Source organism: Metopolophium dirhodum, chromosome 1, assembly GCF_019925205.1.
Source record: "Metopolophium dirhodum isolate CAU chromosome 1, ASM1992520v1, whole genome shotgun sequence".
NCBI classification, from domain to species: Eukaryota; Metazoa; Arthropoda; class Insecta; order Hemiptera; family Aphididae; genus Metopolophium; species Metopolophium dirhodum.
The window spans coordinates 134,548,725-134,562,181 of NC_083560.1; the positions used below are offsets into that span (position 1 = coordinate 134,548,725).

General features: G+C 28.5%; 1 protein-coding gene across 1 annotated transcript; it reads right to left on the minus strand.

Annotated features, from left to right (window-relative positions):
* Window positions 1–9,162: 9,162 nt before the first annotated feature.
* Window positions 9,163–13,110, minus strand: LOC132932535 (uncharacterized). Its single transcript, XM_060998922.1, has 3 exons — window positions 12,938–13,110; window positions 12,508–12,820; window positions 9,163–10,042 (listed from the first exon to the last, which is right to left on the minus strand). The coding sequence occupies exons 2-3, from the start codon at window positions 12,708–12,710 to the stop codon at window positions 9,163–9,165; spliced, it is 1,083 nt and encodes a 360-aa protein (XP_060854905.1). The 5' UTR covers window positions 12,711–12,820; window positions 12,938–13,110.
* Between the last annotated feature and the right edge of the window lie 347 nt (window positions 13,111–13,457).

Sequence of the window (13,457 nt, forward strand, 5' to 3'; positions counted from 1 at the left end):
TGCAATATAGAAAATTGTATGCAACACCATGAATAATATAATCTTCTATATATTTTGTATTACTATGATTAGTAGAAGTATAAAACCTTTCATTGAAAAATTAAAATTTAATCCTCGATTGGCGTAGGACACACGCACACACATAATTATATGTAACCCACTTCTTGCTCATCAACCCGGTCCCAACATGCGACACATGCAAGAAAAACCTATTATACGATCAATCACATCAGTGGCGTAATTTCGGGGGGGGGGCACTTGCCCCCCCCATAGAAATGTTTGTGGGGGCAAAAGTATCATTTTGCCCCTCCAAATAATCCACATTTAAAAAGTATTCTTAACAAGACTGTTAACATAATATTATAATATTTAAATATTTTTTTCCTCAAATTACTTTATAAAAGTTTATATTTATTAATTATTTTATGTTTCTCTTGTTGAATAATATTATGTTGACGTAGGTATTGTCAGTGTTACTGTTATTGCAATAATCGCATTATTCGTAACTATTATCATACTATCCGTATTATCCATGATTTGTGAACACGTTATTATCCTGAAATCGCGATTATGACTACAGGAACGGCCGAACGGGACGTTAATTTTTTTGCCCCCCTAGATTTTTATCCAGTTAAGTCACTGAATCACATAGTGACCAAATGGCCAAAATACTCTCCGAAGAATGGAAAGTCTTCCTAAGCACGGTATATTATTTTCATTAACCCAACCTCACTAAATAACTAATAAGTAATGGGTAATAACTAATAACCATAGCTGTTGGAATCCTTAATAGGAAAAATAAATAATAGTCTGTACCTAATTCATAATGCCTGCTAGTAGGGCGAATGTAAGTTCCTACACGAGAGTAGCAGGTACAAAAAAAACATACGTTAGTTCCTATACGATAGAAAAGGGTACATATGTAAGTACATACACGGTAAAAACTAGGTACGTACGTTAGTTCCTAGACAGCGGAAAAGGTTGAATATTATGTATATACGAATTTAAAAAAATAAATATATGATGATTAAAAAATATAATAAAAATATATACTAATTAAAAGATTATCAAACGAAAGTCAAGTTCTGTATCATTTTTATCCGTAATGAAAAGTCGTAAATATTTGTGTATGTCATAAAATATAGATAATAAGATATTTTATCTTTCGCCCTACGTCGAGTCGGGATGCTATTATCAGCTTGTAGCTTGTCGTATTTTCCCATAATTTCGTATAAGTTTTGCTTTAAATGAAGTATATTTGAATGTATATTAGTTAGGTATACCAGCGTATAATAAATCAATAAGAAATCGTATTATTCATATTATATTGATAATATATAGAAATGAATGTAAACAGGCAAACAGCTGGGCCGATGAAATTTGGTACAGAGATTATTATTATTAAAATGATACGCCTGTTAGTAATGTGGCATAAATGAAAAAATTTCAGATTATACAACGAACAAAATTAATCAATACGATTATGTTAAATTTTTAAGTTTTAGAAATAAACATCATAAAATATGAAATTTTGCATTATTATTGTATTTTTTAATCATCATATTATATACATGTTTAACCTTTTCCGCCGTGTAGAAACTTACATGATATGTACCTTTTTCCGCTGTGTAGGAACTAACATACGGACCTGGTTTTTACCGTGTAAGAACTTACACATGTCCGTGTAGGAACTAACGTATGTAATATTTTACCTGCTACCCTCGTGTAGGGACTTACAATTACCACGTCAGTAGACTCATCACATACCCAAAATAATGTATTTACCTATCTACATTCTACATTTAAGTTTTTTAAGCTACTTAAGTTAAAATTATTTATTTTATTCTGTTTTTATTTATTATTGATAGTAGTTAACTTTGGTATGGAAGCACAGTGGTGCCTACTAGTGGTCCAGACAATCGTCGTGACAGGTTAGGTTAATAAAAATAATAACCTATAATAAAAATAGGTCTGGTGCACACGTTAATAATATTGTGCTCCAAAAGACCATGTTAAATTTTCCGACTACGTGTCGATGCATTTAGCAATATTATATTATTTATATTTTTACGGTCGCCCGGAGCACAACGAATTCGTAGACAAGAAAAACTACAAAAATATTTATAATATAGCAGACTATGTGCATAATAACCAATTGAAATTTACTGAGGAAATCTAATAATGTTTGTATACAATTTTTCTGGTAGTACACGTACTGCTGTACGCCGCCACTGATGCCTGATATAGGTCATTACATCACTACAATAAGTTTAATAAAACTATGGTATAGTATGGTTCGGTAAATAATACCTATCCTACATCCATAATATTATGAACTACGAATTACGATAGATAATGACCGATTTGTGACATTTGTGAGAGGCGATTTACATTTAATAATTTTTCTAGCAATTGGTCTTTGCGAAATTGCTAACAATAAAATTACCGGTCAGTAACAATTTGTTGTAATGCGATTGATTGTCGTGTAGTGATTTATTTACGATCAAATTACGAATATCCCTGCATAATAATTAATATAACTCAAGTCTCTTATAAATCTCTGAAACATAATAATATTGTATATTGTTGCAAACCATCTGCCACTCAATAACCGATAAAAATAATAAACTTTATTTTTAGTAAATATTACGGTTGTCGCCAGTGGCTTATCTCAAAGTTATTGGCGGGCTCGCTGTATTGTCGGTGTGAGTGTGGCGAGTTTAATGTAATAAATAATATTAATAATTGCATCGACCAAGTTTTTTCTTGATAATGGGATAGAACTATTATGTTGGTTATTTAGTTGTTACTATATTGTGGCTTTACTCTATAATGAAATTATTCGGATAGCATTGCCAGAGTAATAATATGATAACTTTTTCTACATAAATTAATAATTATGGTAGAAGGCCAGAGTCCGTTATAATTCAGGTGTATACATGTATAATATAATATTGTATTTAACATACCTACACAGGTGTGGAACTAGAACCAATTTTTTTTTTTGGGGGGGGATCATTTTTTTGAAAGAACAAAAAGATAATTCACAAATAATCAAAGTAAATTATTCACTAAAATTAGAACTTTATTATTTATGGTTAATTTTTAAAATTAAATGATAAAGTTTAATATTTTTCTATTTTAATCATACTATATAAACGGATATAAGAGTAGGTATTTTTAATTTAAAATGTAATAATATAATATGTTATAAAAATAAAAACTTAATTTTTGTATAAAATATAAGTTTTTACAACGAATACCGCCCTCAAGATTCTAGAAAATAATAGGTGGCCTGCTGCATAAAAAAGTTAAAATTTAAAAATTATAATAATTTATAGGTACTCACCATCGTTAATTTCGTACTCGACGATCGACGTACTCGTCCAGACGTTCACGGCAAAATGAAAATAATTACGTGATATATACGTGATCAAATATTAATTAACGTTCTCGTTGTGTATGGTTATTAGAACCCAAATTAGCGAATAGCGATTAGCCGATTACGGTTAATATACGTGATACGTCGCTGTGCGAAATATATAATACAGATTATCGACGTATATTAATATTATATTATACTTGAAATATCTTACTTTTCCGTCAATCTAATATTTCTGCCGAATTATTATAATTTTTATATCTACTCGCTAACATTACTCGTATCGCCAATCAGTTTATAATCGCTATTAATATTCTAAGAAGTAAAAAGTTTGATGCAAAATAATAAATATCAATACTATCATTACTACCTACTTGAAATAGTTTATAATAAATTGTTAATTTTGTTGGATAGTGATGTGGTATAAGTTATAACTTATAAGTATTAATATTATATTTTGTATGAATATTGTCAAAAGTTCATATTACTTAATAATTAAGAAATAATGTTTCTTCCTTCTGTCGTTGACTTGCGACGGCACAACATTATTCGTCATATTATTATTATTATTACTATTATAATATTATTTATCGTACCATGATATAATTTAATTGTAATGCTACTATGCCAGACCGACCACCGACGGCAACATTAGGTTTTTCCACCAAGTTACAATAATCAATGAAATATAGAATTGAATTGGTTTGTGAATATACGATACGGCAACACACGTTTGTATTTATAGAAACATTATCGTATTCGCATAATTTTTGTCCACTTGTATAAATGTCTATAATATAAAAATCACCTGCTATTTAAAATTTTAAACACGTAAATTATTACACTGCGGTGATTATTAAAATATTATCTTAATTCTATCACTTCAATTTATATTAAAAACGAACGTGAACCAAAATTCACATTAAAACAATTTAGTTTTTTTTTTTTTATTGATCTTAAAAACATCGGCTTCTTAGGCCATTAGTTTGACTTAAAATTAGTTTACAAAGATATATTTAACTTATGGTATTGTATGGCTTAAATTAAGTTAAATAGCTGAATTTCTTTTATGAATTGTAGTATGTTGGTGATTGATTGAGGGTCAGGTCCGAGCGCTTCTCCGATTTGTTGTAATATGTGGTGTTTTTTTCCTCGTATCTTCGTAAATTTAATTTTGTTACTCATACAGTCATACAATAAGTCTAAAAATATTATATTAATATGTATTATAAGTAGCAGTGCCGTAGCCAGAATATTTTTTTTTTTTTGGGGGGGGGGGGGGCACTTAATTTTATTCTCAAATTTTGTGACAATAGTTTTTTTACTACACAACATTTTGTTTTTTGTGGAAATATTATTACTATTTACTAACAAGAATACAAGTTCATAACTTTTAACATTTATCAAACATTTTATATAAAACTAGTCTTATTTGACCATTCACAAAGGGGATAGTTAAAAATAAAGGAGATTGTGACGAACCTGAACAAAAATGTTAAATGATTAAAAACTTAACAAAATATTTCTTTATTTTATAATATAAGATATAACATATAATAGGTTAAAAAATGTAAATATTAAAAATAACAAATTATTCTTTGATATTATAATAAAGTAGTAACAATGACCAATTGATAAAATAAAATAACAACTTAGTTTTAAATTATATCTAAATTATATTGTAGGTATGTTGATAGATTTCATAAACTATTAATTATTATTAATTATATTACAATAATTGCATACCATTACCTCAAAAACGTTAGTATTTTGTACAATATTTGGTTTTTTTGCAAAATAGTTTAACAAATTGTTCGAGCCGTTCGGGGTCCTTTTCATTATGATTTGATGAGTACTACCTACTTTACTAATTTAACGTCTCTAAATTCTAATGTATATTTCAATATTCAATATAATAATGAATGAATTAACATAAAAATATTATAAACAAAAATCAAAATATATGAAATAACAATAAGCATTTGAATTCTTTTTGATTTAAGATATAATATCTTCACTAATTAATTGACTTAATTATTAGTCCCGAGTCCGTGATTATATCATTAATTATTATTGTAACTGTGATTAGTGTGATTAGATATTAGATAATATTGTTTTACAATATGGTTAAAGATATACATTATACATAATAATCAAACTATAACCGTGTTCACAATAAAAATGGAATTCACTGGTATTTCTTATCTAAAAACCGTCACATTTATCGTATGGTTGGTATTTATCACCACGATCACGGATAAATCTTTAATCAGTTTAATCGTGCTCACTATTAATTGACATTTTTACTTTTGACCCCCCAAAGTACCAACTAGATTTACTTTCCTATCAGAAAAGTTACTATTGAAAAAAATCCAAACACTTTTACTGTCCTAAAAGGTGATGACAGACACAAAAATTTAAAAAAAAAATAAAAAAATTTAAAAAAAACACACATCATTGTAAAATCAATACATTCATCGCTTCGCTCAGAATCTAAAAATGGACACCGAGACGCCGCACAATACACTCAAACTATTCATTTCTCTTTAGTAATATACACATAAATTATAGATTTTAATTTACAAAATATATATCAATTACGTATTAGTATAATTAAATCAATTTAAGTTTATGCATAAATGAGTAGTATATACACGAAATATTATATAACTAGCATATAAAAAATTACAGAATAACGTTAACAAATACAAATAACATACCTTAAGTTACTTACATAAGCACTAAAACCTAATTTAAGTCAGCATGAGCACAAAAATAAATGTTAAAGCAAGAAAATGTATAAAAAAAAATGTAAAAAAAAATATTAACCCCATTTAATATAATGTAAATATTTGATATTTTGTAAAGAAGAAATTAAAATATGACCTACGTAAAGGTGCATAATACATTAAAAATAACTTTAAAATAAACAAGGATATACTCGTATTTTATAAAAATTGTTCAGAGATTTTAAACGTTATGTACAGTTTATACGTAATTACATAAACGATAAATCTATTACTATTATCGGAAATAATATTAATAGTTTTAGTTTTATGTTTATGTTTAGAACGATAATGTAGACATTAGATATCAAATTATCACTACTCACCTAGTTATACAAAACGAATATTAATTGTTGTTTTGTGCCCGACGTCCGGTATCATTGAAATCATACCTACGTATCGCACTATCGCGTCTATCTGAGTATCTGACGTCCGAGTGAAAAGTTATTGTGAATCAAACATTATTAGTTTTATTACACTTTGCTTACGTATTTAATGATAACGTAATTTTAATGATGAATGTCTTTATTATTTTTTAAGATTTAAGAACGCCACACACTACAGCTGTGGCGGTAAAAATCTTTTGTCTTGGTGATGCCGACGCGGTGGCGGTAAAATTGGGTCCGGACTTATTTTGCCGTAACCGCTACCGCCACCGCTGTAGTGTGTGGGGACCTTTATTTAGTAGGTATGTGTAAAGACTCCTTAAGGTCAGAAATAATGGTAATTAAGAATTTTTTTAATTAATATTGATTTGGATATAGTAACAAATCATTGAATGGTCAATAAGTTTTTCCAAATTATTCTAAATAATTCAATATAGCAATAACGTTAACAATTAATTCTGCTACATGTGAAAGATCATTTTCTGCAATGCGAAGATTAAAAACTTGGATTAGGTCTACAATGTTACAAGATCGTTTTTGTAGTTACTTTTTCTAGTTTGGGCTTACTTAGTATAGAAAAAGACATAAATATTGATGTGGATTGGTCTTAAATGATTTTACAAAAACTCAAAATAGAATTAATTTAATTTTGTAAATATAAATTAAAATAAAATTGTGTACGTTTATTATTTTACATGGTTGTGATTTTTTAATTTAACTAAGCTTTTATCTTTCAACTTTACAGCTGTTAGTGATTATAACTAATAATAATAATTCTAATTATTTATGGGGACAAATCCTCAACTTATAATTTTTAGTTAAAAAATGGTAGGGCTAAAGCCATTGAAATTCCCTATTTGCGCCTATGGGAACAATGCAACCACACAAGGCGTTTCAACGCCATAAAATAAAATAGAAATATTATATAAAAAAATACCTATGCTAAATGAATTGTACTAAAGTCTAAAATTAAAATATGGACACAGATGCCACAGATATAGTTTGTTTAATAAAAAAAAAAACATGATAACTTGTATATTTTTGTATAGTAGTAGCACTTTGAATTCCTACTTACTGCTTACTGCTTAGCAGACATAGGTACATCTTATAATTTTTATTACCCACAGTGAAAATATTATTTGATTTAAAAATCCACCTGAAAATTTGTCCCAGCTACGGCCTTTGACAATGAGACAAAAAATTGGAGAGTTTTTGTTACAAAATATAGAAAAGAGGCTAACTAACTCAAATTAGTTTTCAAAATTAAAAGTGGACATCTAGAAGAATATTTGATTGTCGCAGTATTTTAGTAATTTATAGTTCTGATTATAGTTTATAGTTTTGAGTATTGTGTACATTTTGGTGATTAATGAAATAAATCTATATATATATATATATATAAAAGACAAAAAATGTTTGCGTCTGAATATGTCCTTTATGCATTCCTAAAAACGTTTATGGTTTATCCGAATGCGATGCAATTTGGTACAGAGACAGATGAGACCTAAGGAAAGAAGATAGGCTATTTTTTGTCTCAAAAAGGGTAAATAAGAGGTCTAGAACGGGGATGTTCTCAGTGATTTTGAGATTATTATTATTATTATTATTATTATTATTATTATTATTATTATTGTTTATAAATGGTTGCTATAGGTTTTAATAATAATAACTATTATTATTAATGCGTTTATTAAGGGTCGCGACACACTACAGCGGTTTTGACGCGCGGTGAAAACGCGCGAGCACCGCGCGTCGAAAACGCGGGATGGAAATGCATACATGTAAATGAAGTGCGACAGACTAGCGCGGTTTTGACGCGCGTTGCCGCGTGACACCGCTGCCTGTCGCGGTTTTGCGTTTTGAACGCGTTGACGCTTGGAACCGTAACACATTGTTTTATATGGCATGTGACATACCAAAGCGGTTACGACGCGTTTTAAAACCAGTTTTTTTACCTGTTCTTACCAGTTTTTTAGTTTTTAAATTGACTAATTGATTTTTTGTCGAGTTAATTTATTTAACAAAAAATATATCAATATGATTGATATTGATATTTTAATCCACGAAGTGGAGAAAGAAGAATGCCTGTGGAATATTAATAGTAGTGAATATATGGACAAACACTCCAAAACAAAGGCCTGGAGAAATGTGGCCAGTGCTGTATTAAAAAATTGGAATACATTTTCTGACAAGGAGCAAGAATCTTACGGTAAGCATAATTAATTTTTATGTTTCTATGCAATTTATAATAAAATAATATATTATATAAAGAAAATAATAATAATACTTACTTTTAAAATAATTAAATAAAACAAAACATAAGTATAGGTACGTAATTTTTGAATGGCTGACACAAATATTTTAAATTTGTACGATCTATGAAATGTAAATGTAAATTTATAAATAGTGAAGTACGAGCAGGTTGCTGCATGTCGACAACGTGTTGATACCGGCGTCGAACGTGTATTAACAATAGTTTAAAAATTACTTATTTTTGTAAAATATGATCGCCTGAATTTATTTTATATTATATTAAATATATAATTATATTATATAAAATTATAATTTTGATATTATATTAAAAAAAAAACTTAGAAGTAAAAAAAAATCAAACAAATTGATATTGAAACGGAACTGCTCCTGCATCCATAAAATATTCAGCAAAATATTCTCGAACATCTAATCCTTGTTGACGAGCTCCAGAATTATTTTCATTTTGAATGTCTTCCAAAGAGTTTGAGAGGGTGTCTTCGAAATTATAACCATCCCTTCGTCTAACATAATTATGTAAAATACAGCATGCTTTTATAACGTCGTCTGCAAAATCGGGTTCAACTAGAATAGCACTATGTAGAACACGCCATTTATTTGCGAGTATTCCAAAAGCGCATTCTACGTACCTTCGAGCTCTTGATAGACGATAGTTAAAAATTTTTCTTTTTTGTGTGAGACCTCGTCCAGGGTATGGTCTTAAAAGATTTTTGTGTAGTCCGAAAGCTTCATCACCAATTACCACGAAAGGCTGAGGAAAATTGTCTGTATTTGGGAGAACAACAGGTGCTGGTAGATTCAATAGTTCAGAATATAGTTTTTTTCCGAATGGACAATTTTTGAAAATTGTAGAATCACCCTCCTTACCATATGCACCGACATCGATTGAAATAAAACTATACTCTGCGTCCACTACAGCCATTAATACAATGGAAAAATACTTTTTATAATTGTAGAACATTGATCCGGAATTAATGGGTTTAATACAACGAATATGTTTGCCATCGACTGCCCCTACACAATTTGGAAAGTTGGTTTTTAAATAAAATTTATTGGCTATTTCTGTCCATTGGTCTGGATTAGGTTCTGGCATTTCTTCAGGCTGTAGAGTGTTCCATAAGACCTGACAGGTTTCTCGAACAATATTTCCTATTGTGCTTCGTCCCAACAAAAATTCATATTGTAACGCCACAAAATTTGTTCCAACTGACAGATATCTGAAATAATTTATGACTTTCCATATTATACAATATAATATAAATAATATACTAAATTATATTATATTATATAGGTAATATCATATAATTTTATGTTTTTTTCTCAAAATCAAATATTATGTTTAGAGTTTTTAGAGTAGGTAGTACCTAATAATATTTTCTAAAAAATATTTCATTAGGGGTGTTTTTCATGATGTTTGGATTATATATTTTTTTAATACGCGTCTAAAGTTATAACTTTAACAAAATGCATTAAAATTGAGAGAATTTAAATATTTTCGTCTGCCTACCAAAGAAAAGTTAACCAGAAAGTCACATTCATTTTGTATAATCATTTTAAATTTAATTTCTTACGATGGATATTCAACCCCTAATTAATAGTTTCTCCTCTAACGATTTTTGATATTTTGTTGTACTTCAAAAATTAACTATAAATAGATACTTCAAATTTCCACCAAATAATTATAATAAAATATTATAATTGTCTGTAGGTACCTACATGATAAAATGTTCAAAATATTTCGACTATTTTTGACCTATTTATAGACATTTGAAATTTTGAAAAAAAAAATACATTATGTACCTACGATTATTTTTTTTAAATACAGATTTTTACAAAATAATTATTATAGTCAATATATCGCGAACATTTGCAAATCTTTTTTTGGTTAAAAATGTATACAATTTTCAAATTGTAGAGCTAAGGATTGGAAATTTAAAAAGATGTTTCTCTTAAGTGGGTAATACTGTAACCAAAAAATCTAAAAAAATATACGATCACAGTTTTCTTGTATAGTCTTAATTTTAAGTTAAAACTTGGAAGAAATTAGATGTTTAAACGAAGATTAACGATATTCATTATTTCGTTATAATTCAAAAACATTATTCGTGGTGACTCTTACTTATATTTTATTAATGCAGTAAATATTATAACTTGTGTAAATATTTTTTAGATTAAAAATTGGTGGGGTGGGGGTTGCCCTACGACTTAATATCCTATGGAGATGGTTGGGTATCAGTAATTGTTCATTGCCTCACATCAAAAAATTTAGTTCGACGCAAAGGAAAGACAAAAGTATTTGAATACTTTTATTTGAATACTTTGCAAGACTGCAGAATTGTATTTACTTATTTTAGAATTGTTCAACTCTTATAAGTTAACCTTATTTATCTATATAAAAAAATACTTTTTAGTCGATGAAATTAAAAAAAAATGGAAAAATATCAGAGACAATTTTGCTCGAGACATTAAACAAAAAAATAGTACACCAAGTGGTAGTGGAGCAAATCCTACCAAAAAATATGCTTATGCTGATGTACTATCATTTTTACACCCAGTTTTAAAAAAAAGAAAGTAAGTAAAATACATTTTGGGAACAAAATTCTTTTCTTAACATTCACATTATTATTAAAATTGCAGGACAACAGGTAATATGTCATCATCATCCATCATCCATGATCCAGAAATAGAAATTTCTGTTGACGCTGGTGACATTTCCGAAGAAGACTATGTTTCACCTCCACCATCAAACAACAGCATGAATACACCAGGGCCTCAGAATAAAAAACAAAAGATTACCCCATTCCAGCAAAATTTACTGCACCTTATGCAACACCCACCCACACAATCACGCTCGGAAGACATGGATCCTGATAAAGCTTTCTTGTTATCATTCCTTCCAGAATTCAAAAAAATGAATGATAACCAAAAACTCGATTTTAAAATAGCATTCATGCAATCAGTAAAAAATATTTTAAACCCTCCTATTGACCACTCACAGAATTTTAACGCAAACATTCACCAATTCAATAATTATCCAAACAATTTTGGTCAGCAAACTTCTCTCACCTATCCCAGCTATTCACAACAGTATCTACCTGTGCACCCCTCTTCAAGGTACTCGGTTCCACAAAACTATAGTTCACCAACCTCACCTCCAGACTACAGCCAGGAAGATGTACCTAGGATGAACCATAGTGTTTAATATTATAGAACAATACACCTACCTATTATTATTTTTTTTTTTTTTATTTTGAATAGAACAATAATATTATATTTTGTTTTATATTGTATTATACAAGTATTAGTATATTCTAGTAAGTTACAGAAGTTATTTTTATTATTTTTTTAAAAGTTTTTGAAGTTAAGTTAATACATATTACGTTTAATATTTACGTTTTATATTATATTTTTTTTTGTTTACGAACAAAACAATATGTTGTATATTGTATTGCTTCAAGTAGGTATTTAAAGTTACAGAAGTTATTTTTATTGTTTTTTTTTTAATTTATATAATAAGTTTTTGAAGTTAATTACGTTTTATTTTATGTTTTATTGATAATCATATAGGTACCTACTGAAATATTGAATACTGTCCTATGTATTAAAGAGGTTTAATTTATTTAACTATACTTATTCTATACAAATATAATATTTACTAGGTAGTTAATTATTATTTAATTACCTGATTGTAATAGTCAATCTTTCTTCTGGACACACCGGACGTCGGAACTTGGTGATTTTCTTGCTTATGTGGGGACGTAGCTTTTCTAATAGTTCGTCAAATGAAGAAATTGACATTCGATAATATTCAGAAAATTTGCTCGGATACTTTCGAATTTCTCCATAAAAAGAAAAAAAAACGATTATTAGTTTCCCGTACTGCATTAAATGGATGAATCCAAAATGATCTTTCTGATCTTGGTGGGTTCAGATAGCCAAATGATTCTGCCACTGCGATCACTTTCAATGCATGCATATAATAATCGTAATCCATACTGAATAAACAAATTAAAAATAATTTTAATTAAATTTAATATATGCAAATAGAAGTTCATATTTTTTAATATGGATAAATAAATAAATATATATATTTGTTAGTCGTTACTACTTACTTTCAACTAGGTACTTGCTTATATTTGCTATTTAGTTCCACGGATTAATATAAATTATTTATATATAATAATTATGTCAATATACCTATTCACTAAAAAAATCAATAAAAAATATACAAATAATATTCAAATTTGAAATAACTACAAGACAGTGGTGCAAGACAGCTGCACAAGACCGAATCATCAACCAGGCAAGTCTGAACACGTAGTGAACGCGCGCAAACCGCGCTAGTGTAACACGTCCAAATCACGCGTTGAAACCGCGCGATGGAAAAACGCGCGTCAAAACCGCTGTAGTGTGTCGCGACCCTAAGCCTGTGTATTTAATTACAGAATGTATCGAGTTCAAACTTCAAACCACGGTTTCGATGTAGGTACCATTTTTTTCGTATTTATTGATACTTTAGAGTTAAACTGGTATTTTTCTAATTTAAACAATATATTTAACTATTTTGTTTATGTTGTTTAAATCATATGTTTCAAACGCTTTAAAAAATCATGTTTGATTATTTTAGATGGT

Bases quoted from the DNA above. Each gene is read 5' to 3' on its own strand.
- LOC132932535 (XM_060998922.1), bottom strand. From the start codon at position 12,710: ATGCAGTACGGGAAACTAATAATCGTTTTTTTTTCTTTTTATGGAGAA. The intron at 10,043-12,507 runs GTAATTAAATAA...AAATTATTTCAG, and splicing joins AGATTGACTATTACAATCAG to ATATCTGTCAGTTGGAACAA.